Raw genomic sequence first — 26,333 nt, 5'->3', positions numbered from 1 at the left:
TGAATTCAGTGGTGCTGTCTTCTAACTAAGGGCACAATCCTAACCCACTTTCCAGCACCGACATAAGGGGAATGCAGTTCCGAGGTAAGGGAACAAACATTCCCTTACTTTGAGGAGGCCTCCATGAGTGCCACCCAATTGCAGGATGCAGTACACGTCCCATTGGCACAGCTATGCCAGTGCTGGACAGTTGGTTAGGATTTGGGCCTAACATGATAGGATAGGATTGCACTATAAGTGTCACAATTTCCTGTTCTAATTCACATCCATTTCTTTCATCAGCAGTTTTGTTCCCTAAAATCTGCACAACATTCCACAGGTATGAGCCCCTTCCACTTCTGTCTAAGAGTATTTTCAAAGCTCTTCAGCCCAAACTTTTGCAATGTTTACTGAGAAGTAAGTCCCATTATAGTCAATGGCCTTATTCCTGGATAAATGGGGTAGACTAGAGCGCTATGGTACTATTACCCTGCACATGCCTGATCTTGTCGGATCTTGGAAGCTAAGCAGGGTCAGGTCTGGTTAGTACTTGGATGGGAGACCGCCTGGGAATACCGGGTGCTGTAGGCTTATACCATAGTCTTTCGAGACTGAAGGTTGCCAACCTAATGTGGAAGACATCATGCAGCTTAAGTAATTAAGGGTGCAATCCTAACCAACTTTCCAGCACTGACATCAGGGCAATGCAACTCTGAGGTAAGGGAACGAACACTGCCTTACCTTAAGGAGGCCTCCGTGACTGCCCCCCAACTGCAGGATGCAGCACACGCCCCACTGGCACAGCTATGCCAGTGCTGAAAAGTTGGTTAGGATTGCACCCTAAGAGTAGCGGTTTCATTTTGTGTTCACATGTGTTTTGAAAGGGTCTTTGCATTTGTAGAAGCAGATTTAAAGCACATTTATTCTTATAAGAAAAGAGCAGCAAAAACCCTTTAATGAATAATCACAGAAAAATTTTCTTGTGGGGATCATGACGCAAGGGAATTTCTCATTAGCCTAAGATGCCAGTTTGATCCTGGAAACTACCCCATCTTCCTCACTTGACTCCTCTTCCAGCATATTTGTTCCTCAACGAGAAATATGGGTCAGAGCTTTCTTCTGAGGACATGATCATAGATGACCACTTGCAGGTAGAGATCTGTTTCGATTGGGGTTCGTGTTGTGTTGTCTCCTGGATAAACCTGAGAATGTAAGTATTGGAAATCACCAGGTGGATAGTGGAAGAAAGAGAGAAAACTAAATCAGACTTGCCATTTTTGCAAAATATATGGGAAAAAATTCTTTCCAGCTTGGCACATCGGACAGAAGGACTGCAGCCTAGAAACCTCTTCCTTGACATGTCAGTGTTCTATATCTGGGGAATTGTGCATTCTATATGTGTGGAGAGGATTATTCCATTGTATGAATAATCTGTAGTCTGCCACTACCTGTAGTCTGAAGTCATACAGCCCAGGAACATGTTCACCCCCACAATGAGAATGTGAGAACAAAGCCATAGACCTTGCCAAGACAGAGCAGCTATTCCTGACTGACTTTATAGCTCATTACAGATATTTCGACATGCCCAAATCTCATTGAGTGATTTGAAATAAAGACAAATGTTTCTCAGCACAGATTTACCAACATTACAGTACATCAGGGGTGCCCAAACCCCGGCCCTGGGGCCACTTATGGCCCACAAGGACTCCCAATCTGGCCCTCAGGGAGGCTCCCAGTCTCCAATGAGCCTCTGGCCCTCTGGGGACTTGCTGGAGCCTGTGCTGGCCGAATGCAACTGCTCTCAGCATGACAGCGAACTGTTTGATTTCTCGTGTGAACTATGGGATGAGGGCTCCCTCCACTGCTTGCTGTTCCAGGTCTGTGATGCAGCAGCGGCAGCAAAGGAAAGGCTGGCCTTGCTTTTATGCAAGGCCTTTTATAGATCTTGAGCTATTGCAAGTCCTTTATTAATTCATATAAGTTCCATCTCTAATATATTCATTTATGTAAATTTATTCAAATTTGAAATGTAAATTGGTTCTTTTTTTTTTCCGGGCCCCTGACACAGTGTCAGAGAGATGATGTGGCCCTCCTGCCAAAAAGTTTGGACACCCCTGCAGTACATCTTTACTATAGATCAGCATTTCCCAAAGTTTCTCCTCTGCTGTATCACTTCACATGGTCCACCTATTCAAAGTACCACCAGAAGTAACTGGTGATGACATCATTGCCAGTTACTACTGGGTTAGGGAGCCCAGATGCAATGTGACAAACACCAGTAAGAGGCTGAGGGTGGAGGGCTTTTTTCAAGTGCAGAAAAGCATGCTTTGGAGCTCTGCCCATTGAGCTGAGCCTCCTACCGCTGTTTGTTGTGTCGCATTCTTGGTCTCGCTGCCAGGGGTCCAGTGAGTACCACCAGACACCACCTCAAGTATCACTGGTGGTACCCATAAGAAACACTGGCATAGATGGACTTCCAGTACTGAACTATTTGAAAAGGGAAAAGAGAAGGAAAAATGAAGAACCATTCATAGTTGTATTCCATTTTCATTGAAGGTCCATTTCACTAGGCACTAAATAAATCTTAACTAGCAGCAGCAGCTTTTGTATAATAACAACAAATGATAACAAAATTGCAAGCAAATTTCACTTCTCAGATACTGACAGATTCTACTGTGGGTTGGTCTTGTCATCGATGAACCCAGGTGGCTGCCTAGAACAGTGTTTGGTTGGTGACTGTACACCTTCTGCAACAGCAGAGTAAAGATAATTTTCAGTGCTCTCTAGAGAGAGATGTGCGTCGACACATGCACATCGCAACAAGGCTAGCGATGCAGTGCGCGTGGTTTTAAAGAGCTCAACCCCGCTCTGTGCTTAATTTGGTTCTCTCAATGCCTAAAGTATATATTTCATGCAGCAACAGGGTATTTACTTATTTGTTACAGATGTTCCACAGCTGCAGGAAGTTAGACCAGTGACCCACTTTGAATGCAACCAAATACATGTTTTTAGGTATGCATTTTAAAACATCTCGCAAACCAATGTACTCATTTTAAAATGTGTATAATTTAATATTGTAGTCTGTTGCTATTCATATGCAACCATCTTTCGTGGGAAGCACTTCAAAGAAACCCTCATCCAAGAGCTGTTCTATACAAACCCAAACAAATTACTGCCCAGCTTACTCTGCCTTGGTTTTAAGAGGAACTAAAGCATGGGTGTGTTCGCCATATTTAATCTATAGTCTAAGCTGCAGATAGAAAGTTTTTAAAGGGGCAATAAAGAACAGGTGGACACTCTTAGAAAGGGTTGGCCCAAGACTTCCTGATGTGTGAGGTGGCATGCCAAAATTCTGTCCCCCCTTACATGAAGATGTGCGATCTGCTCCTGCCACCCTCCAATTCTAGCTCAGCACTCTCTCACATTTTTTCTCTTTCTCTCCATGTCTTTTCCAATCCAGGGAGTGGAAGGAGGAGGAGGAAAGCAGGCATATGGAGTTGCCCCCCCACATCTGCTGCCTGAGGTGTCCACTTAAGCTGGCCTCATGGATGCACCAGCCCTGCACTTGGATCATTACAGAAGGACGCTTTTCATAAGGGAATAAACTATTCTTATCCCTCCCCCAGCAAGGCAGAAAAGAAATAATTGACAAATGGGTATGATAATCATACAGAAGCATTGGTAACAGAAGAATGCTATGAAAGCTTACTCAGAACTAAGTACTGTTGAGTTCAGTGGGGCTTACTTCCAAGTAATGGTGCATAGGATTGCAACCTGAGTCACAGTAATTTCAGTGGGAAAGCTAACAATGTGCTTAATTGCTGAAATGGAATTTAAGATGCCATCCTGCACATGTGACTGACTCAAGGTTTCTTAACCTAACCTACACAGCGTTCTTGTAAGGATAAAGCCGTATTGGTGGTGCAGGGGATGCTCTCTTGAGTTCCTTGAGAAGAGGATGAGATGGAATAATATAGCACTATGACTTTGAGGAAAGTCTTAGCAAGAACATAGTTGTACTGTACAAAGTGTTTGACTGAAGCATGACCAATATAAGCAACTTAAAAACTTTTTTTTTTTTTTAAATTAGATGTTCCAGTCAGTCCATTCTGTAAAGTACTGGCTAAATGACCATATATATTTTACATGGAATAATACATGTTTGTATGGATGCTAAAACATTTGATAACTGAGAATGAAAGGATGATTACCATGTAAGCAGGTTAATGTACGTAGTTTGGATGAAAGAAAACGTTCACCACTATTCCTTTCCATATGAACGACAGAGCATGTTAATGTCAAACCATTGTTGTCACTAGGGCTTGTCTCCCAGCATGGGAGGCCAGTGCATCATCCCATGATGGACCTCCTCCCATGTAGTGGGCGGGGCAATGCCCCGGGCAGTGGGTATGGTGATATGCTATTGCCCCGTCCCCACTGGTTTCTTGGCTGTAACTTTTGTTTCATTGCATTCTGCTTGAAAATATGCATCTAATGACATATAATATGATGGCATTATTCGAAAGTACCAAGATTTTAACAATTTTGGCCAGTAGTGGTGTCATTGCCCCTGATTGTGTCACCTGGTGTGGCCTGCACTCGCCTAGCGACACCACTGTGTCAAACTCTTATAGTGTGCATGCACGTGTACGTTTGTGTGAATTACAATGAGAGTGTTTTATAGTGAGTGTTTTATAGCCTTCTGGACGCATAGGATAAACAGAGAAAGGAAATACGTTTGGCGCTATCCACTTTTGGCATCATCTTACATAATGAGATCTTTCATTGAGACCACAATTTTAGGTATTTTTAAATCTAGAGAATGCTTAAAGTGGGCTATTACAAAGACTTTTGCAAGAGCAATGCTAGTATGTCATATGATGAGACAGAGTTAGTAATAAGGAAATGAGGGCCCAATTCTATCCAACTTTCTACCGTTGGTGTAGCTGCAATGCAGCCCTGAGGAAAGGGATTGCTATAATATTAGCAATCCAGAAGATTGATTTGCACCAGCCCAGTGCTTTGTCCACTGGTGTCGCTAGGGGGGTGTGGGGGGCGCAGGCCGCACCAGGTGACGCACCGGGGGGTGATGTGCCCTGGGGGAAGATGTGCTAACATTGCTGGGTGTGGAGCTACCACATCATGCCATACACCAGCAGAGTGCAGTGCTAGAAACAGAATTGAAATTGCTCCTTTTGTTCAAATGTTATGGCCAAAAAACCGGAAGGGAAAAATGCATGGAGCGCTATGGAAAGTGAAAGTTAGCTGTATTGTGCGTTTACTCATGAGTAGGTGTACTTGCCATAGTCTGTTGGAAAGGGCAGGCTGAGAGGAATCCAACGACACCAAAATGGTCCTGATCCAATGAATGTAGCCCCCCCAAACACCTGAGAAGCTCCTCCCTCCCAGCTGTGAGTCTGAGCTCGAAACGAAGCCACGTGGCCGCATTTACTTGTGAGCAGGCGGACTTGCCTTAGGACGTCAGAATGGTCCTCATCCAATGAGTGCACCCTCCAAAAACACCGGAGAAGGAGGTTCCTCCCTCCTAGTCTATGGAGCCCTATGGAAAGCAAAGCAGCCTCACAGTCGTGTTTACTCGCGAGTAGGCAGACGTGCCTTGGCTGCTCGTCAGGCCAGGCAAAGGGGAATGTGAGGACACCAGAAGGGTCCTGATCTGATGGCGCTGCTCCAGAAGGCAGCCTCCCCCCCCCCCCTAAAAAGAACAGGAAAGAGGCTTGAATGGTAAGGGGAAAGTTTTCTATTTTGCACTTGCAAAGCCAGGTGGGTCTTTATTCTGATGTGCCTGAAACAGAAGAACTTTAAGCTGGGCACTGGGAGGGCTGAAGAGCTCACAGATTCTTTTTGGGGGGTTGTTGTTGCAGGCAGACTACAGAGAAAATTCACTTAGTGGAACAGGACTGGCTCCCCCTTATTTGTTTTATTTAAATTTAATTATTTATAATTATTTACTTTAATTTGTTTGATGATGTCACTTCTGGCCATGACATCACTTCCAATGGGTCCTGGACAGAATGTCATTCTAAAAAATGGGTCCCAGTGCTAAAAGTTTGAGAACTGCTGCAATAAGGTGTTAGTAATTTGACACAGGTGTGTGTGTGTGTGTGTGTGTGTGTGTGTGTGTGTGTGTGTGTGTGAGAGAGAGAGAGAGAGAGAGAGAGAGACTCTACAAGTTTTCAAAATCACTAAAATCAGAATTTGGAGGAATAAGACCATCATGTTATATATCAATCAATGCGTAATTTCACGCAGAATGCAATGAAGCAGACCACATTGAAATATCTGTGTTATAACAAAAGGTACAGCCAAAAACCAGTGGGGGCAGGGCAATGGTACATCACGACACCCACCTGGGGCGTTGCCCCGCCCACTTCATGGGGTGATGCTCAGGCCTCCTGCACCGAGTGACACAAATCCTAGTGACGCCACTGGCTTTGTCAACCCAGGAGTGTCGCAAACGTGCTGTAAAGCTCCAGCACAACTCTGGAGGAGGCTAGGCCAGTGCAAAGATGTGCATGCCCAAGGAAGCCAGATCCTGCCTGTGGCACCAAAAGCAGGTAAGTTTGCACTGGTCAAGGGCGGCCGGTGCAGGGGGTTGGAGAGGGTCACAGGAGGGTGTTTTTAGGTGAGGGGAGGGCAGGACTGTAGGTGGACCTGGCCTGGGAAGTGGATGGGACTGGCCTTGGCACCTTAGGTTGGATCTGAACGCCCTTCCCAGCCAGCCCGGTGTTACAGCGGGCTACACAGATTTGTGTCAGTGATTTTGCTGGTGGAGATCCAAGTAGCCCCATGGGGTGGCTGGAGTGTTACTCAGGGTAAAGGGATAAAATATCCCCTTATTCTGAGTTGCACCACAGCCACCTCCTAATCTGTACTGGATACTGCCAGTTGGCCTGCCTCTTCCAGTGCAGGTTAGGACTAGGCTGCCCATCTGATTTGCTGCTTTCCCTCCTTATCTTAATTATAATTATGTACAGCTGAAAATACTGAAGCAAATATTTTTTAAAAGAGGAAGTCATGCAGTATTCTGGCAGGAGGTCTGGTCTAGAGGGTAGAGCCTCCGTTTGCCTGAAGATAACATCCGCAGGCCGCCAGTTCGAGGCCACCGGCACCGTGCGACCTTGAAGCAGCTGACAAGCTGAAGCTGAGCCATTCCATCTGCTCTGAGCGTGGGAGGATGGAGGCCAGAATGTGAAGCCAGATTGGAAAGAAACATCTGAATGTTGTGGTTTCTTGAAAGATAGAACCTTCTTTCAAATTGTAAAAATCCCTACGGGGATTTAATTAGCCTGCCTATGTAAAACGCCTTGAATAAGAGGAGAAATCTGAGGACCAAGAAAGGTGGTATATAAATACCTGTATTATTATTATTATTATTATTATTTATTCAAGAAATGAGAGAGACTGAGAAATGTTGAGAGTGCGTGTAAATAGATGGAGAGATGACTGCTCAGCTTGCTTTTCTTGGTTGTTCATATGGTTGTTTGAATAATGATTCCTTGAAACAGAGTGCTTTGAGAGAATTAGGGTGGCCCAAGTTAGTGTGAGTGAGGCTAGTTTGAGGAGGTATACATATGCAACTCCTCTTACCAACAATGTGGGGTGTGCATATGTTGGACAGGAGAGACCAGCTGACCCATGTTTCTTCAGAGACCCATAAATTATTTCAGTGGCCCTGGCTTTAAAGTTACCCATAAAGTAAGTTATCCAGTTCGTTAAGGGTGCTGAAAACTTGCAGCTTCCACTGACTCGGTTCATGATTTATCCCAGTTATTTTTCTGGCAGGAAGACTTGGAACCACCTAGGCCCAAAATGTGTAATAATCCTAATGCTATTTTCAGGCTGGTTGCTTGTTGTCTCCGTGACTTCAAGGGCACTCTGCTTCAGCACTTGATTACCAAACGTACTATAAGAAGGTGTCCCGGGGAATCTGAGGAGATTTAAGACTATTCTCTAGATACACGTGAATCTGACTGAAACCAAGGCTAGTTGCTGTCATCATGGGAAAGAGCTAGAAACTTGCAATTCACTTTCAGACAGGATGAAAAGATGTTTCTACTTTGCAGTGCCTACAGCACAACATCTAGGGAGGGGGACATAGCTCAGTGATGGAGCACATGCACCTCGAGTTAACAGGATTTCACGTGGCAGGACTTGGACAGCTATGTACTGCAGTTAGAGCATAAGAACAGCCCCACTGGATCAGGCCATAGGCCCATCTAGTCCAGCTTCCTGAATCTCACAGCGGCACCCCAAATGCCCCAGGGCGCACAGCAGATAACAAGAAGCTTGCATCCTGGTGCCCTCCCTTGCATCTGGCATTCTGATATAGCCCATTTCTAAAATCAGGAGGTTGCACATACACATCATGGCTTGTAACCCGTAATGGATTTTTCCTCCAGAAACTTGTCCAATCCCCTTTTAAAGGTGTCCAGGCCACATACCATCACCACATCCTATGGCAAGGAGTTCCACAGACCAACCACATGCCGAGTAAAGAAATATTTTCTTTTTTCTGTCCTAACTCTCCCAACACTCAATTTTAGTTGATGTCCCCGGGTTCTGGTGTTATGTGAGAGTGTAAAGAGCATCTCTCTATCCACTTTATCCTTCCCATGCATAATTTTGTATGTCTCAATCATGTCCCCCCTCAGGCGTTTCTTTTCCAGGCTGAAGAGGCCCAAACGCCGTAGCCTTTCCTCATAAGAAAGGCGCCCCTGCCCAGTAACAATTTTAGTTGCTCTCTTTTGCACCCTTTCCATTTCCACTATGTCCTTTTTGAGATGTGGCGACCAGAACTGGACGCAATACTCCAGGTGTGGCCTTACCATCGATTTGTACAATGCCATTATTAGCTGTTTTGTTCTGAATACCTTTTCTAATGATCCCAAGCATAGAATTGGCCTTCTTCACTGCCGCCACACATTGGGTTGACACTTTCATCGACCTGTCCACCCCCCCAAGATCTCTCTCCTGATCTGTCACAGACAGCTCAGAACTCATCAGCCTGTATGTGAAGTTTTGATTTTTTTGCCCCAATGTGCATGACTTTACACTTACTGACATGGAAGCGCACCTGCCATTTTGCTGCCCATTCTGTCAGTTCGGAGAGATCCTTCTGGAGCTCCTCACAATCACTTCTGGTCTTCACCACTCTGAAAAGTTTGGTGTCATCTGCAAACTTAGCCACCTCACTCCTCACCCCTGTCTCCAGGTCATTTTGCCACAGTTTATGTTCCTTTTTGTTCTCCTCATTAGGGCAAGTCTTCCATTTATGGAAGGAAGCTTCCTTGCCCTTTATGTCCTCTCTAACTTGGCTCGTTAGCCAGGCGGGGACCCTCCTGGACTTAGTTGAGCCCTTCTTCCTTTGCGGTATACACTTCCACTGAGCAATCAGTACTGAGTTAGATGATGGCTGAGAGTGTATATGGCAGTTTCAGTTCAGCCATGTTCACTGATATTGTGGTTAATTTATCTACCTGGGCTTAACAGGTAGACAGGTAAAACAGGTAACATTAACAACATTTTTATTTTAAGAGCATCATATCTCCAACTAATATAAGGGATATCCTTTACTTCAGAGTATTACTTCTTGACAGAACCAACCCTAGGGCAGGGGTCAGTGGCATCACTAGGGTTTGTGCCACCCAGTATGGGTGGCCAGTATCATGATCCTCCCATGTAGTTGGCAGGACCACAACCCAGGTATTAGACGTGGTGATGCACCAATGCTCCGCTCCATTAGCTTTTTGGCTATAAGTTTTGATACGATAGAGATATTTCAACACAGTTTGTTTCATTACATTCTGCATGAAATTGCTCATTGAGTGATATATAACTTGATAGTATTATTTGACAGTACCAAGATTTAAAATTTTTTGGCCAGTAGTTGTGTCACACACACACACCCCCATGCACATTACCCAATGGCAGCCCACACACCCCTGGCGACGCCACTGCCAGGGTGTCAAACATAAGGCCCTCAGTCTGAATGCAGGCCCTGGAACCAGCTTATCCTCTGTATGAAATGGGTTTGACATGTCTGCACTAAACCAGCATATTGTTCTTTGGCTATCACAGTGCAAAGAGAAATAAATTTTGGACTTGGGCCGGCATGTGGTTTAATGGAAATAACAAATATTAACCAATATTAAGAGGTCAAGGTTCTACCTTGGGGTCCACATTAATGATCTTCCGGTCAGACTTGTTCTTGAAGAGTAAGCCGCATACATTTTCTGCAATGACTTGATAATTGGGGCTTGAATTCAGGCAACAGATATTTCTATCCCAGTTGTAGAAGCTGGAGAAACAAAGCACAAGCCGTATAAGCCACCCATTGGCAATAGTGAGTTGGTCCTGGGCCAAAGTGGTGTGTTTCAACTGCTGCGTAGCCACAGCCACTGTTGCTTTTAAGTGTTCTTTCACTACCATAGAAATCAAAACACGTCACGGCATCATCTTGTCAGTTTCCTTGTCTGCACAAGTAGCAGTCAGTAAAGCATGTAGAGAAAATGGCGATGCAATAACATAAAACCATAAACCATTTTGCATTTCTAGACATCCTTAGGAGAGTGGGTGATGAGGCAAATGTTGTGTAATTCCACAGTTGGACTGAGGTTCAAATCCTTCCCAGTGGCATAGCTAGAGGGGGTGTAAAGCACTAAGTTTTACGGGTAGCCTCACCGCAGTGTGCAAGGGGCTGCCTCCCCTGCCATTTGGTGCCATTCCAGGTGTGGGAGCAAAATGGAGGTGATGTGTGTTTTGCTCTCCCCTGCCTGGAATGGCTCTGCAAGGGAGGGAGAGGGGTTCCTTGCACACTGCGGCGAGGCCCCTTGCAAGTCTTAGTGCTTTGCACCCCCTCTAGCTATGCCACTGATCCTGCCTGAGCTGTGGACATGGGTTTAACTCACACACAAGTTCAACCATCTAACCACTACACTACAGTCTACTAGTTTTCTCTCTGATTTCACACAAGCTGCATTCTGAATTGCATTTTTCTCAATGAATGTCCTTTTGGAATGATTTACATGAAGGAAAACATGACAAAATTATTCAGGAAAGATCCTTGAGCTGCAGAAATCCAGCATCTTGCTGATGGCATTTATCCTCAAAAATCTACACGGATGCTTTATTTCTCAGGCACGTTATCTATGTGCAGGAATTGTCTGATCTCGGAAGCTAAGCAGGGTCAGGCCTGGTTACTACTTGGATGGGAGACCACTTGGGAATACCAGGGGCTGTAGGCTTATACCATAGTCTTTCGAGACTGAAGGTTGCCAACCAATTTCAAAGAACTGTTGTGGAGAATGATGGTATTCTGTCAAGACCAGTCCTCTGAATGGCACGTCTGCACTGTAATTGTAAGTTCATTTAACTAAAGTGTCTTCCCGTCGAGAGATTCTAAGGAAAAGTAATTCTGTGAATAGGCTAACACAAATCTCTTATAGCCCAATCCTAACCAGCACCACAGCATGCTGTGTTCTGCATGGGAACTGAGGAGGCTGGAGTTCTCCTTGAGGTAAGGGGACATTTGTCTCCTTGCCCTGGGGGAAGCCCCAGCTGCAGCAATGGGTCTGCTTGGACCAGTGCAAATCCAAATGGAAAGGTGTCAGAATTCCAGGCCTGGGAAGGGGAATATGATACAGTGCATACCAGTGCACTGGTCCAGCCCCCCTGGGCCTGATCCTCCTACCCCTGTCCCCGTCTCCTCTCGCAATCTCTGCCCTCCCCCGCCCTGTTACACCCCTTCCTTGCCTTGCCTCCTCTTCTGCCTCGTGCGGAGCTTACCTGCTTTGGCGTGCACTCCTTTTGGATTTGGTGCCAGTGGGATGGCACAGGGCTTCCCACTGGTGCCCCTATCGTCTACGTCAGGGGTGCCCAAACCCCGGCCCAGGGGCCACTTGCAGCCCTTGGGGGCTCCCAATCCGGCCCTCAGGGAGCCCCCAGTCTCCAATGAGCCTCTGGCCCTCTGGAGACTTGCTGGAGCCCTTGCTGGCCCGATGCAACTGCTCTCAGCGTGAGGACGACTGTTCTACCTCTCTCCTGAGCTGTGTGATGAGGACTCCCTCCACTACTTGCTGTTTCACATCTGTGATGCAGCAGTGGCAGTGAAGGAAAGGCTGGCCTTGCTTTGTGCAAGGTCTTTTATACGCCTTGAGCTAATGCATGACCTTCATTCATTCATATAAGTTCCATCTCTAATAAATTCATTAATGTAAATTTATTCAAATTTTAAATGTAAATTAATTCATTTCTTTTCCCGGCCCCCAACACAGTGTCAGAGAGATGATGTGGCCCTCCTGCCAAAATGTTTGGACAGCCCTGGTCTACGTTATTGCAACATGCTTTGCAGCGCATTTGCGACAGTGCGTGCTGCTACAGCATTCACTGAATCAGCACAAGGATTGGGCTGCTAGCAGCTTTACAAGCCCACTTGTACAGTGATCTGTTGTAGCCATTAACTGGGCTGCTGTGATTTTATAGGTTGTTTGCAAACATTCTAAGCGCTCAGAGTGAATGTTAATGGAGCAAATAGCATCTTTTGAAGTGCTATTTGGTAGGTGGGAACAGTTGTCCCTAATCATCCTGGCACAGTGTCTCTTCTAGTGGCTGTTGCTCCCCTTGTATTTCTTTTTAGATGGTTAGCCTCTTTGGGACAGAGAACCATCTTCTCATTCCTTTGGCTACGTAAACTGCTTTGCATACCTTTTTGTTGGACAGTTGTGGTATAAAAAAATAAATGATGATGATGTGGGAAATAGAATGCTACCAAGCATTACTGCTTCTGCAAGAGAAATGAAGATGTCAGCCGGTTGGGAGATGAAAGCAGGCACAAGGCGGCACAAAGAATGAGAGCTGGGAAACTGAATGAGAAGAAGGTCAAGAGTCAGACTGAAAGAAGGCAGTGTACTGAAAAGCAAGGGCTGGAAACTATAATAAGTGGAGGATTCTGCAGCAGGAAGGAAGGGAACAGAAAAAGCAGGGCACTGAAGATCAAAGGGCCAAATGTGAGAAAATCCTCATATTTGGCCTTGGTACATGGAGAGCATTGCAATGTTTGTATTGGCAAGGCATGGGAAAAATGTGGGCTAAGGAGCCCAGGAAGACAGTGTGGGCGTGTACATGTGCATGCTCAATTCCACAAATAAACGTCAATTAGTAAACCAGACTTTTTGTTGCAGGTGTCTAGCATTGTATATCTCTTTATCTAGCGTTACAGCTTTGCATCTCTTTCGTACACCAAAATGCAGCTCAATGAATAGAGAAATTGTGTAACTGAAGATGTGTTGGGAAGGAAGGCACACTGTTAACAAAGCTTCCCATCTCTTAGCTTTACAGGGGGAAAAAAAATCAAGTTGTTTTTTTGTTTGTTTTCCCTAATCATTAAAAACAAATTAGAGTTGTGGGGAGAAAAAACCATTAATAAGCTACAGGATAAATCACTTCCCTCATTTTACCAGGTTTCCTGCATGTGAGCAATGAACTGGAAGGTTGGCATAGCTCCAGCCTTCACCTTGGATGGCTCAGACACTGGGCACCCCAGGCACGCATACATTTCAATTGCATCAAAATCTCCTTTGCAAGTTGGTTCTTGACATGGTAAGCAAGACTAGATGTAACCACAACGTGGTTGATTTGCATTTTTTACTACTATATGTTTGGTTGGCACACACTCTAAGCTAGTAGAGGGCTAAAATGCAGGGAAGTTGGGTGAATTCTCTAATGGGCATGAAAGCCTCTCCGTGAAGTAACTAATTGCGGGAAGGCAGAATGCGAGTGTAAGAGGCGTTCTGTTATTGTTAGAAACTACACTACACTTGGTGATAGAAGGGAGTTGGAACGCCCCCAATAATTGCTTCATTTGAAGATTGTGCACATGCTCCTGTCTTTGCTAACGTATAACAGCATGAGGATAATGCACAAGTGGTTGTCCATGGCCATACAGGGCAAGGCATTTTGGTGGGTAGTGGGTAGCAGAAAATGGCCTGCTACTTGCTTTTCTTCATGCACAATCCCTGGTTTGGGGGGTCAGCTTAGAACATTTAGCTGGACCAGGCTCCTACGCTGGGGCTGAGTTGAACCTCGGAGGAAGCACACCTAACCTATTTGTTCATGGACCCTTTTCTGCTTGGATGGGCCCTGAGAGAGCCACTTGCTATCATCAGTACCACATGAAAACTGTGAGCACCTTCTGAAGTGGTCTTGGGGATGAAGAATATACCCTTCTGACGGACCTAGATCTTCAGCTGGTGACCAGTGATGCCAACACTTGATATTGGGTGTTGGGACCCTTGGGTCCATCCATTGGGTGTTGGGATATTGGGACCCTTGGGTCCATCCATTCCTCCAAACACTTTTAGGGGCTGAAGTGCCTTGACCTCAGGGGAAGCACACAACTTGTCACATTCTTCCTCTGAACCCATGACAATCACCTTTAGCTGTGAAGCCGCTGAGGGTAAACTGAAAGGCTTCTGCACCCTCTGAAGCCATCTCAGCTGCTCCAAAAACCCACTTGCTTACCTTGATCTCTAGTGTGTGCAAATTATATTCACACTGTACATCTCAAGCGCTGTGATGCTGTCTCCATCTTTCCCTGCAACTTTCCCCCTACACACCCTCACTCATACGCTGGCAGCGCTGCAAAGCAATGCAAAATCTCCTTCACCCCAACTTAGTGAAAGGCAGGTAGAAAGCTGGACATAGAATGGGCATTCATTACCACCCATTTGACATCTGCCACACTTTGACAGAAGCTGTGCAGGGCTTGGCTCATCTTCTGCTTTGTATCTAAGTGCTACTTGCTATTTTTTTTTCCTTCCCTACAGCCCTGATTGCTAGTATCATTCTGTTCTGCTGCACCCGCTGCTTCTAAAGTCAGGAGAGGATTTCATCTCGGCTCTCCTCAGCTGTGTCACAAGTGTACACTTACATGTAATGTGTGAAACCTTAGGAGACCAAAATAGGGTTTCCTTCCCTTAATGAAGCTTATTCTTGCAAGGTATGAGGTGTGTCAGTTGCAGTTTCACACAAGCTGCTCCTTTCCCTAGAAGGCATGCATGGCTCCATCTCTCAAATTCTTAGCCAGGTTAGAGCTGGCCAGTGGAGATAAGCCTCCTTTGCATTCTTCTCAAACAGTTTCCCAAACAGCGGCTGCTTCTGAAGCACAATAACAGCCTCAGCAATTTCCCTTAAAAATGAAAGCAGCATTCTTCCTGCAGCTGGCTGGTGGACACCATTCAGAGGCTGCATATTCCACATACCCAAGCGCATTGTTGAGCATTAAATGTTTTGAAATACTTGGAAATCTATTAAAATAAGAATAAGAGGAAATCTTTGCGGCAGTTTTAAAAACTTAATTGACATTCTTTACTGTCCCTTTGTCAACACAATCGTTCTTAGAGGAAAAACGCACATTTAAAATGCGTCTCCAGTTTGTAGATGGGCATCCCGATCCAATGCTGCCTTAGTTGGCACTGGGTGTTACAAATGCGCCATAAGGCATGTTTGCACCACCCCAGAGAGCAAGCAGCATCACTGGGGAGGCCTGTGCCATTCCATCTATGCTGCAGCGGAAGCCCTGGCTGTTACCAGGGCTCAAGTAAGCACCAAGCGATGTGGGGCTGCGGGGAGGGTGATGGGAGGCGTTCCTGGGCTGGGGCAGGGTGGAAAGGAGGGGGGACAGGCCTAAGAGGGAGGTGGGACTGGCAGATGCCTCCTGCAAATCCTATCCATGTTGGGCTCAGAAGCTTGGCAAGGGGCTTCCTGAGTCTGTGCCAGCACATACTTGAGAAGCCCCATTGAGCAGGCTGGGGCAATGGGTAAGGGTAAGGTGATGAATGTCCTCTTCCTCCAAGAAGACCTCCAGTCTGCTTGGATCCAGCACGGGGTCTGGCAGTAGCCGTTTAGCCCCACTGCTCCTGTGCTGAATAGGACTGGACTATTAGGCCCAAATGTTAACCAACTTTCCAGTACTGACATAGCAGTGCCAAGGGCAGGTAGTATGCTGAATCCTGCAGTTGGGTGAGCTGCCTTTCCAGGCTGACGAGGCTCATCTACCCGGTGGAGAGAGAGAGCAGTGTTGAGACAAACGGAGGATGCAGGGGGGAGGGGGAAGAGAGGGGATTGTCGGTATCTGGAAATTGGAGAGAGAGAGCAATGTTGAGACAAATGGAGGATGCAGAGGGGAGGGGGAAGAGAGCTTCTCTATGGAGAAGGATCTCCTTCTATGGAGAACTCGTGCAAGGAAAGCGCCCTACAGGTAGACCACAGCTGTGATACAAGGACATCTGCAAGAGGGATCTGAAGGCCTTAGGAGTGGACCTCAACAAGTAGGAAACCCTGGCCTCTGAGCGGCCCGCTTGGAGGCAGGCTGTGCAGCATGGCCTTTCCCAGTTTGAAGAGACACTTGGCCAACAGTCTGAGGCAAAGAAGGAAGGCCCATAGCCAGGAAGACAGACCAGGGACAGACTGCACTTGCTCCCAGTGTGGAAGGGATTGTCACTCCCGGATTGGCCTTTTCAGCCACACTAGACGCTGTTCCAGAAACACCTTTCAGAGCGCGATACCAGAGTCTTTCGAGACTGAAGGTTGCCAGCATGACATGCAGTTGGGTGGGACTCATGGAGGCCTCCTCAAAGTAAGGGAATATTTGTTCCCTGTGCTGGAAAGTAAGTTAGGATTGCGCACTTAGTTATATTAGTGATTAAGAATCACTATGAAATATAATGAAATATAATAATCATTGCCATTCCTGCTTACAGTAAAGGTCCTTATTCATATGTTCTCTTATCTCAGCAGTGACTTTTCAGCTGTGTTTGTAGTCCAGCAGAATGTGACTTACTCTCTCTAGAATGAATGCAACACACCCGGGTTCAAATCCAAACGCAACCATGAAAAGCTAAACATGAGTCTAATCTGTCTCTCAGGGCTTGAGAAGAATAAGGTGAGGTGATGCCATGTATAATAACCAATTCTTTTTTCCGATGAATGGTGAGGTGCAAATATAATGCATGAATAAGATGATATTTGCCATTCCAAACAGCAGAATTTTGGCAAGGGGCTTGTGTATGACTTACCGCATACGTCTTCCACTGCCTAGCCCCACGGCACACTGGGTGATCTAAACTCAGTGGATTGCTTCTCTTTTTCTTAGTCTTCAGGCCAGGAACAGCTGAAGTGTTCCTTTTGCTTCAGTTCTCTCCACCCACACAAAAAAAGTCCCAGATAAAACTATTCCTTATGCCAGATTGGGAATTCAGTCAAATACTAATTGCAAACAATGATGGCTCCACAGCTTTTTTCACTTTGCGGTTCCACAAGTTTGTGATGTCAGTCATCCGGCTCAGTTTCCCCCTTCTTGTAATTGAAACTACTGAATTTCCATGAATGAATGGTGAAATAAAAGGGTGGTGACAGCAGGCAGAAGGGATGGTGATGGGACTGAGAAACATAAAAGACCCACCAAGCATTTGATTTCTTTCTGGCTACAATATACAGTGATCATTTTGCCGGCACCTTTCATGGTCTTGCCAAGGAGGATGTGAGGGGCAATGCACTTAGATTCAGCCTGTCAGGAATTTAGAGCTAAATTTTCTTTCTCAGCGGGATACAACAGCAGAGCACATGCCTTGGATTTGTTATCAGCCTCTGTTCTACGCTAAGATAACACATGTTCTGGTGATCAGAGGAAGAGGTTGTTCTTTCAGCAAAGTACAGTAGTTCACTATGCTGGGTTTTCTGTAATCATCAAGCATATCTAGCTGAAATAAGAGTGGCTGCCAAATGTTTTTAGTGGTGATACAGATAAGATTTTATCAGCTTGGTTGTTTTGATGGCTAAAATTTACTACCAACCATTCCTAGCAAGAAAGTAATGGCTGGGCAACTTTCAGTAGGACATTGTGTCATGGGGAAAGATTCAGAAAGCAACCAGGGTGGATTTAGAAGACAATACTTATGAGGGAAAGCTGCAGAAGCTAAGTATTTTTCAGCCTAGAGAAAACAGGAACAAGAAAGGTGGGGGATATTGCCAATTTCCAAATATTAGAGACTTATGCCAAAACACATGCTCCCCACAAGAGTACTCACCTGATAAAATAAGAATCAATAAGTTTAATTATCAAAAGGTGCACAAAAATAAAGTAGTAGGTAAGAAAAACATAGTCTCCAGAATGCAGAAGAATCCAGGACATGCACTGAGACTTTTCAGCCCCGTTAGCAGTTGCTGGGGTTGGTGAGCTAATGGTCAATTTGAAAGTAGAAGAGCTCTTCCTAAATCCCCCACTAGAAAACCTAAAAACCAATATGCAAATAAAATTCCACATACAGAACAAACACCATGAAATTGCAGGTGATTCTGTTGGCCCTTTAGCAGAACGATTCACAGTCCAATATACAGTAATGCTTTAATTAGGCCTAACCAAAAGTATCAAAGAGAAAGGTTTTCAAGTCCTACAGAACTCTTCACCAGGCACCATCAGTGTAGGAAAAAACAACACCCAGGATCAAGGCTCTCCTCAGGGCCCCATGAAGTCATGACCCAACAACACACAGAGGCAGCTAGGCAAGTTAACACAACCAATTTATTAACTGAAAGAATGAGGAAAAGAAGCTAAGTATCATACAACAATACCAGACATACACCAAGTAAGTCATTCCTAACCTGCCAAATGTATAATACCTACTGACTTAGTCTCCGCCCTACTGGTTTACCAATAGCACAAAGCCAAGAGTCTTCAAAGCCAGACCTCCCTGGCTAATACCCAGCCAACAGTGACACCCTAACTTCACAACAGGAGAAGAGAGACACAACAAGCAGTTGTGTCCCTGCCCTCTTATACCCCTCCTCTGCCAGTTAAGCCAAAAATTCTGAACCTATCTCCCTCTATACCAGGGGTGCCCAAAACCCGTCCCGGGGGCCACTTGCGGCCCTCAGGGACTCCCAATCCGGCCCGGGGGGAGTCCCCAGTCTCCAATGAGCTTCTGGCCCTCCAGAGATTTGCTGGAGCCCATGCTGGCCCAATGCAACTGCTCTCAGTGTGAGGGTGGCTGTTCGACCTCTCATGTGAGCTGTGCGACAAGGGCTGCTTGCTGTTTGACATCTGTGATGCAGTAGCAGCAGCGAAGGAAACACCTGCTTTGTTTTGTGCAAGGTCTTTTATAGGCCTTGAGCTATTGCAAGACCGTCATTCATTCATATAAGTTCCATCTCTAATTTATTCATTTATGTAAATTTATTCAAATTTTATTCCCGGCTCCCACTACAGTGTCAGAGAGATGATGTGGCCCTCCTGCCAAAAAGTTTGGACAGCCCTGCTCTATACAAATAGGCACAGCTACATGCATTCTTCACCTTGGTAAGGCATGCAAATAAAGGATGCCAGGACTTTGGAGCTCCCAGTCAACAGGAATCAGGCTGCCTCAGACATCAATCAGTATCACAACCACCCCAGTAAGCAAGCAGCCCCCTCTCTTAATCAATATCTAGGTACCTGTTCCTCAAGTCATCAATCTATCCATTTAACCTCCCCCTACAAATCATACACACACACACAAAGTTCTGCAAATTATCATCAGTCTTATCCATGTTTCTCCCCATCGTACCAATCCAACTTTTCCCACCTTCCAAGCTGCACATAATATTATACAACCACTCTGAACCCCAGGCCCCTTTCTGGGGAGAAGCACAGTCTATGAGGGAGAAGAGGAGGGGCAGTTCCTGTCTTGCTTTGGAGCTGCTCATCCACCGCTGGAGCTGAAAATGCCTGGCCAGTTGGCCCACTGGAAACAATTTGGAAGTGGAGAGAGAGAAGAACAAGAGATATGGAGAGGGACCCCAAATCTGACCCGGAGCATTGTGCAAGGCTAACATAAGAGCCCTGCTGGATCAGACCAAAAGCCCATGTAGTCCAGCTTCCTTTATCTCACAGTGGCCCATCAGATGCCTCCGGAAGCACACAAGACAACAAGAGACCTGCATCCTGGTGCCTTCCCTTGCATCTGGTATTCTGACGTAGCCTACTTCTAAAAGGAGGAGGTTGCACATGCCCATCATGGCTTGTAACCTGTGATGGACTTTTCCACCAGAAATTTGTCCAATCTCCTTTTAAAGGCATCCAGTCCAGATGCCACCACCACATCCTATGGTAAGGAGTTCCACAAACTAATTACACGCTGGGTAAATAAATATTTTCTTTTGTCTGTCCCAGCTCTCCCAACACTCAGAGGCTGTTGCAGAGGCTGTTCATCTGCAGAGGCTGTGAAAGACGGATGGAGTTCATGGGCACGTGTGTCAAGTCCCCACACATATGTAGAAGTATAGACTATCAATAGAAACTTGTGGGCAGCAAAGCAGGAAGCGTGCAGGTACAGCTAGGTGGCAGGGGTGGAAGCGAGTTGTCTTGTGGCTGCCCTCCTAGATTTGCTTTCACAAGAAGTGGGCAGTTTGCCTCTCAGTGTAACCTGGCACTACTTCGTAGCTGACTGGACAGCACTAGTGGGAGAAGGCTATTCCCTTCATGGCCCTGCTTTTGGGCTTCTTAGGGATATCTGGTGGGAACCTGACTGCTGAACTTGATGCATCTTGGGTCTGATCCAGAAGAGTTCTTATATTCTTATCCACCACAGCCTCTCCTGTTCCCTGATAAGCAGCTCCAGAGTCAGGGGAAGCCCAAGAGCAGCAAGCAACACATCACAGAGGGCTGAAGTCAGAATAAAGGATTGACACAGGACCCATCCCTGCCCTGTCTTATTGACCACCATTGCCAGGAGACAGGAAAACATCAGGATAGGAACAAGTTGTCGTAGGTATTATAGGAGGACAGGGAATTAAATGCATGTGTGCAGCTTTCAGTAGTAGCCACATCTTTAATGCATGCTGTAGTTCCATCCTTAGGCTACCTTTGGAGGTTCACATATACTTGCTAAGAACATATCCGCATGAAGAGCTGTATTAGTGTACAGTTGCACTCAAGTCCTCTTCCTATAAGCTCTTCATTCTTGCAAACCCCTCCTCAGCCTCTGACATCTCTGCTTCCCTCTCTCCATCGGCTGATCCATCCTGATGTCACAGTGGGGCTTTGCAGGGTGAAAGTGGCAGAATACTTCCAGCAGCCATTGAATTAGTTACTTGGATATCTCATCTGGGCAGCCTTAGACTAGATAGCAAAGAGGGACTGGAGAAGACCTAGAATTGGAATCCTAAAATCTCTGAGGAATTCAGTTAAATTAAGCTGAACGGATTTTACCTAGATGTTGCAGGTCTTACCGTGCACTCCCCAAATAAATACAGCCGACAACAGGTATGGAGTTAAAATGGGTCACTTTACTGAATATAAAAAACATTGCAACAGGACAGCAAAAGGGGTAAACAAAACCCCTCCCAAGTGCGGGGTTCTACATGGGGGAAACGGTCCTAGCTGTCTTTGTCCCCCCAATCTCATAGGGCGTCCACCCGACTCCAGGCATAACTCAATTGTTATTAAGCCCGCCTTTCAACATCGCCCGAAGAGGGTAAGTCAGCCGAACCGCTATGCCTTCAGGTCACCCCTGCAAGGCCCCCAAGTTTGGACAAGGGACTAGCCAGCCTGCCTCCTCGAGCAGGTCAGGCATCATGGGAGCGGTTCTGGTTCACCCCCTGTCCTTGCTGACTTAGATTGGAGATTGACTAAGATTGACTTGGATTGGAGAAGGTCTTCTGCCTACCCACCCCACACTTCTACCACCACAAGGGGAGGTCAGCCTAGCGCTTGGCCTTCCCTGCACCCAAAAAAGTTCTCAAGCCCTGTGGCAAGTCTGTTAAAAAGAGGCCATAACCCATAAGGGGAAAGATGCACTCCATCGCCACAGTAAAGAGCAAGCTGCCCAAAACAAATTCCAGGATGATGGATAGCCACTCTCCCGAGCTCCGTGACGACCCTGCCCAGGTAAGCATTGACCTTTTTGCAGGCAACATCTATTCTTCTAATGCTGCGCGCCCACCTCCAAACCCTCCTAGACAGCATGTCAGACCACAGGATGGTAATCCCAGGGAATTGACTAACGAGCGTTGTAGAATCCCTGCGGGCCTGGAGCCTCAAGGACACAGATGTCCTTACTGCCTGACTTCTGTGTTTTTTTCTCCATGCCTACACCCCCAAGGCAGTATATGAACTGGGGCCCACCACCCCCGTGTTCTTGCTTTAACCAGTAGGATACAGTAGCCCCTTGAGAAGGGCATGATAGCCTCGCTGCAGAACTCCTCTGCAGTCACTGGTGCTCTGGATCGCCCTGCTGCTGCCAAAGATGCCTGGGAAATATCCCCCAAAAGTGGGTGAGGGGGTGGCCAGCAGGAACTGGGGCTGATAAGAAACGTTATGCAGCCAAATAAGGGCCCTTGACAGCCAGTGGGGGGGGTGCAGCCGAAATTCGATGTGCGATGGGGGTGGTGAAGACCCCACTTTCAATTAAGCCCCCTCCCCAACAGCCCCTAACAGGGACCCTAGCTGCCAAAAGATCAAGTACTGGGGGGGGCAAGCGCGAGGAAGCAAAATGGCGCTGCGCTCCTGAGGCCCCACAGCGCCATGCGGTTGCCCAAAATGGCCCCCGCCACCCCAGCCCGATCACCCCTAGACTCCCTGCCGCCTAGCGCAGCAGGAGGAGGCATCTGGTTCCCCCTGATACAGGGTGCGCCTAGCCTAAAGCCAGCTAAAGAGGGGCAGCCACCTGGTCTGTGGGCAGCCACCCCCCCGGGCACCCAGCCGCCTAGTGTGGCTGGAAGGAGGCTCCCTTCGCCCGCCTGTGAGGCGCACGAAGCCTGCAGCCCTGGCTGCAATGGCTCGCGCCGCCTGGGCCACGTGCGGGGCTGCAGGCATCGATGGGGCGTGGAAGCGTGCAGGCCCGCTCAAGCCCCGTCTCCAGGGAAGCCTCCCTCCCGCTCCTGGCTGAAGCGTCCACACCGGTCACTTGCCAGGAACAGACTGAGCTCCTTCAGCGCATGTGCGCTGGAGGAGCTCTCTCGTCCCACCCCCCTTTTGGCTAGCCAGCCAATCAGCTGGCAACAACATCCTGTTGCCGGCTGAGGGGGGGGGAAGCCTGGCAAAACCTGCTAGTGCGCCAGAGAGGCGTGCTAGCAGCCTTTCTTGTGATCGGTTGATAATGCAGATCAATGGAACGGTTTGGGAGCCTTTTGATGAAAACAGATAACAATTCACTGCTTCTGGTATGCGAGATCAAGGATTATAAAGACTGGCTGACCGCCAATTCTATTCTACCATCAACTTTGAAAAATCTTATTCACATTCTCAGTTTTAACTCTTACTACTTAAAACCACCGGTAGCCAAATGCATTCACTCCAAAAGGCTTCTTGGACTTACCTGCTTCTTCTGGTTTCATAAATTAGCATGCCTTTCCTTTACAGTGTTTGCTGTGTATTAAGTCAACAGACATATGCTACGTGACAGATCTTAATCAGTCAAGTCATCTGTCACATTATAATCCTCTCACATAAGCTTTCCATTGATTTTTGATAACCCAAAGAAATGATAATGCATCGCGAAGGCCAAATTCTGCTCCGGCGCCAGCAAACCAGCAAGGCAAGGATTCACAGACACACACTGGCAGGTGTGCCCTTTTCGGGAGCAACCCTGTCATGTAAACACAGGGGGAAGATTCATGGTGATATCTTCTTATTAAAAGGATGGGAGGTGTCCAGTGGGATGCTGTAGAGATTGGCTTTCGGCCCTGATTTTATTTAACATCTTAAGTGGCGTGCTGGAGCAGCTCTCAGATCAAAGGGTTTTACACAGCTCCTGTCAGCACTGTTCCTCTTTGATCTTACCTACTCTCCCTATTCAGTCCCGATACCCCTGAAGCCACAGCACTGCTCCTCCTTCTCCATCTCTGGCTCTGCCCCCACCCCCAAATCCAGAAGGAAATGAGGGGAGATGGTTTGCAATGAGAACCAAGCACCGAGAGTTTCTTTTAATGTCATTTGAAGTCCTATGTGTCTTCAGTGTATTGGAAAACTGCAGGCTTCTGTATTCGCTGCATTTTGTCTCCAGGTTGTATGTGTGTGTATGTGTATGTGAGTCTTCCCCCAAGCTGTGGCTAAAGACAGAGGGAAGCAAGAATCTATCAGGAGTAACTGCAGCCTGCTTCTAGCTTAGTGTGGGGACAGGTGTCTGTCATGTAAAACTATACCAGAGGTTCTGATGGGCAAGCTGCTGAAACCGCTAAGAAGAGGTGTGAAACTAAACATGTTTGGTGAATACCAGGATTGATGAATTTCCATTTACATATACAGTAGAACCTCCAAAGTTGACCACCTCTCTATATTTACCACCTCCTTAAGTTGACCTAATTTTCACAATATGGACACTGCATATATATTGACCACCTCCGTAAGTTGTATCTTGAGCACTTCAGCCATTGCACAGAGTATTAATTTACCCTCCATAAGTTGCCCAATGAACACGATACTGTGGGCCTGTGTTTTGTCTGGTTTGTCCCATCTTAGAAAATCAAGACCAAACGATGTACAAAATGTACATTTCAAATTTTTGTTTTCTCTTTGCGGATTTAGAACGTTTCATTCATTGAACCACAACGACCCAAAGGAAAGAACTGAAAGAGCTGACATTGAAGGAAAAGGTTGATCTTCTAAATTTTCTGGAAAACGGCAGCCAATACAGCAAGGAAAGTAAGATACAGTAAAGAAAACGGAGGCCTACAGCGGAAAAGAAAGAAAACTTGCTTGATGAAGTAAATGAAGCTACTTTATGCTGGTTCAAACAAATGAGGGCAATGAACACCAGAATCTCAGGGCCAATGATCCAAGAAATTGCTAAGAAGTTTGCACAGGAATTCGGGGTAGAAGATTTCCAAGCATCAAGTGGTTGACTTGAAAAATTTAAACTGCGACACGAGATCTCCCAGAAAGTCTTGTGTGGTGAGTCAAATGAAGTTCTGGCAGAAGTTGTTGAAGAATTCATTACTAAGTTCCTGAACTTTGCAAGAGGCTTCAAAGATGATGACATTTTTAATGCTGATGGGTGCGAACTCTTTTTCAAAGCAATGCCTGATAGAAGCCTCATCATGAAAGGTGACAAATGTAAGAGTGGAACCTGATCCGGAAACAATATTCCAAGCAATATTGTCCAAAGTATAGCCCAGCAGAGAAGTGAAGGACGCACCCAGGGAAGAAGAAAGTGAGGACGACATGGACACAGGGATTCCAAAGGAAGGGGATGTTGGGCATCTGATAAAACAGCTGAAGTCATGTCCAGGTATGTTGAATGGGATAGCCAGCATTGGTAGCGCATTCTCTTCTCATCTTTACACAAAAAAGAAGAAGCAAACCAGGATTGACTCTTTTTTTTTTAAAAAAGAATAATAATTCACATACAGGATATGTACTGTATGTATGTAATTCTGAATGCATTTTTTCTGTATCTTCACTGTATATATTTAGGTATGATATCTGTAATAAAGGAGGTCTGGTCTAGAGGGTAGAGCCTCCGTCTGCCTGAAGATAACATCCACAAGGTCGCCAGTTCGAGGCCACCGGCACCGTGCGACCTTGAAGCAGCTGACAAGCTGAAGCCGAGCTATTCCATCTGCTATGAGCGTGGGAGGATGGAGGCCAGAATGTGAAGCCAGATCGGAATGAAACACCTTGAATGTAGTGGTTCTTGAAAGAAAGAACCTTCTTTCAATTGTAAAAATCCCTATTTAATAAGGGATTTAAATAAAGCCTGCCTATGTAAACCACCTTGAATAAAGTCTTGAATAAAGACCAAGAAATTGTCTTGAATAAAGACCAAGAAAAGACCAAGAATATTATTATTATTATTATTATTATTATTATTATTATTATGAAGACTCTAAAATATTATAAATACAGTATTACATATTTTTCCATATGTTGACCACCTCCCTATGTTGACCAATTCCTCTAGTCCCTTGGGTGGGCAACTTAAAGAGGTTCTACTGTAAATAGAAAATAGAAGTTCACCACCCCCAATTCTCTTCATTACCTGAATTCGCAGGAGAGTGTGACCCTACATTACTATATCCATGAATTTATCAATACATCTATCAGTACATCTATCAGTGAATCTTTCTTTTCACTGGATACCCTCCCAAGGTCATTTAAATAAATGAGGTCACATTCTATAAGATGACAACCTTGCTTGAATAGAATGGATTTATCTAATGGCTAAAATACAAAGGTAACACTGTTTTCCTTCAAGATGTTGTGTGGGTAAAGCTGACTGATGTCCAGTGCATCTGACAGCATCTTTGCAACAGCACATTTAAATACATCTCTTTCATTAGCAGTTTACATCTCTTTTATTAGT

General features: G+C 46.0%; 1 protein-coding gene and 1 pseudogene across 1 annotated transcript in view; one reads left to right on the top strand and one right to left on the bottom strand.

The window, feature by feature from the left end:
• The first annotated feature begins 451 nt into the window (after positions 1 to 451).
• LOC136656606 (5S ribosomal RNA) lies at positions 452 to 570 on the top strand (annotated as a pseudogene).
• Positions 571 to 1,085: 515 nt separating this feature from the next.
• Positions 1,086 to 26,333, bottom strand: part of CFAP299 (cilia and flagella associated protein 299) — a 304,423-nt gene continuing 279,175 nt past the window's right edge. Inside the window, exons 5-6 of the mRNA XM_066632747.1 lie at positions 10,168 to 10,297; positions 1,086 to 1,181 (exon numbers count right to left, since the gene is read on the bottom strand). Of these exons, the coding sequence (XP_066488844.1) occupies positions 1,086 to 1,181; positions 10,168 to 10,297 (226 nt within the window). The remainder of the gene's footprint in view (positions 1,182 to 10,167; positions 10,298 to 26,333) is intronic.

The sequence above is a fragment of the Tiliqua scincoides genome, chromosome 6, assembly GCF_035046505.1.
Source record: "Tiliqua scincoides isolate rTilSci1 chromosome 6, rTilSci1.hap2, whole genome shotgun sequence".
NCBI classification, from domain to species: domain Eukaryota; kingdom Metazoa; phylum Chordata; class Lepidosauria; order Squamata; family Scincidae; genus Tiliqua; species Tiliqua scincoides.
This window is presented reverse-complemented; position numbering and strand designations above follow the sequence as displayed.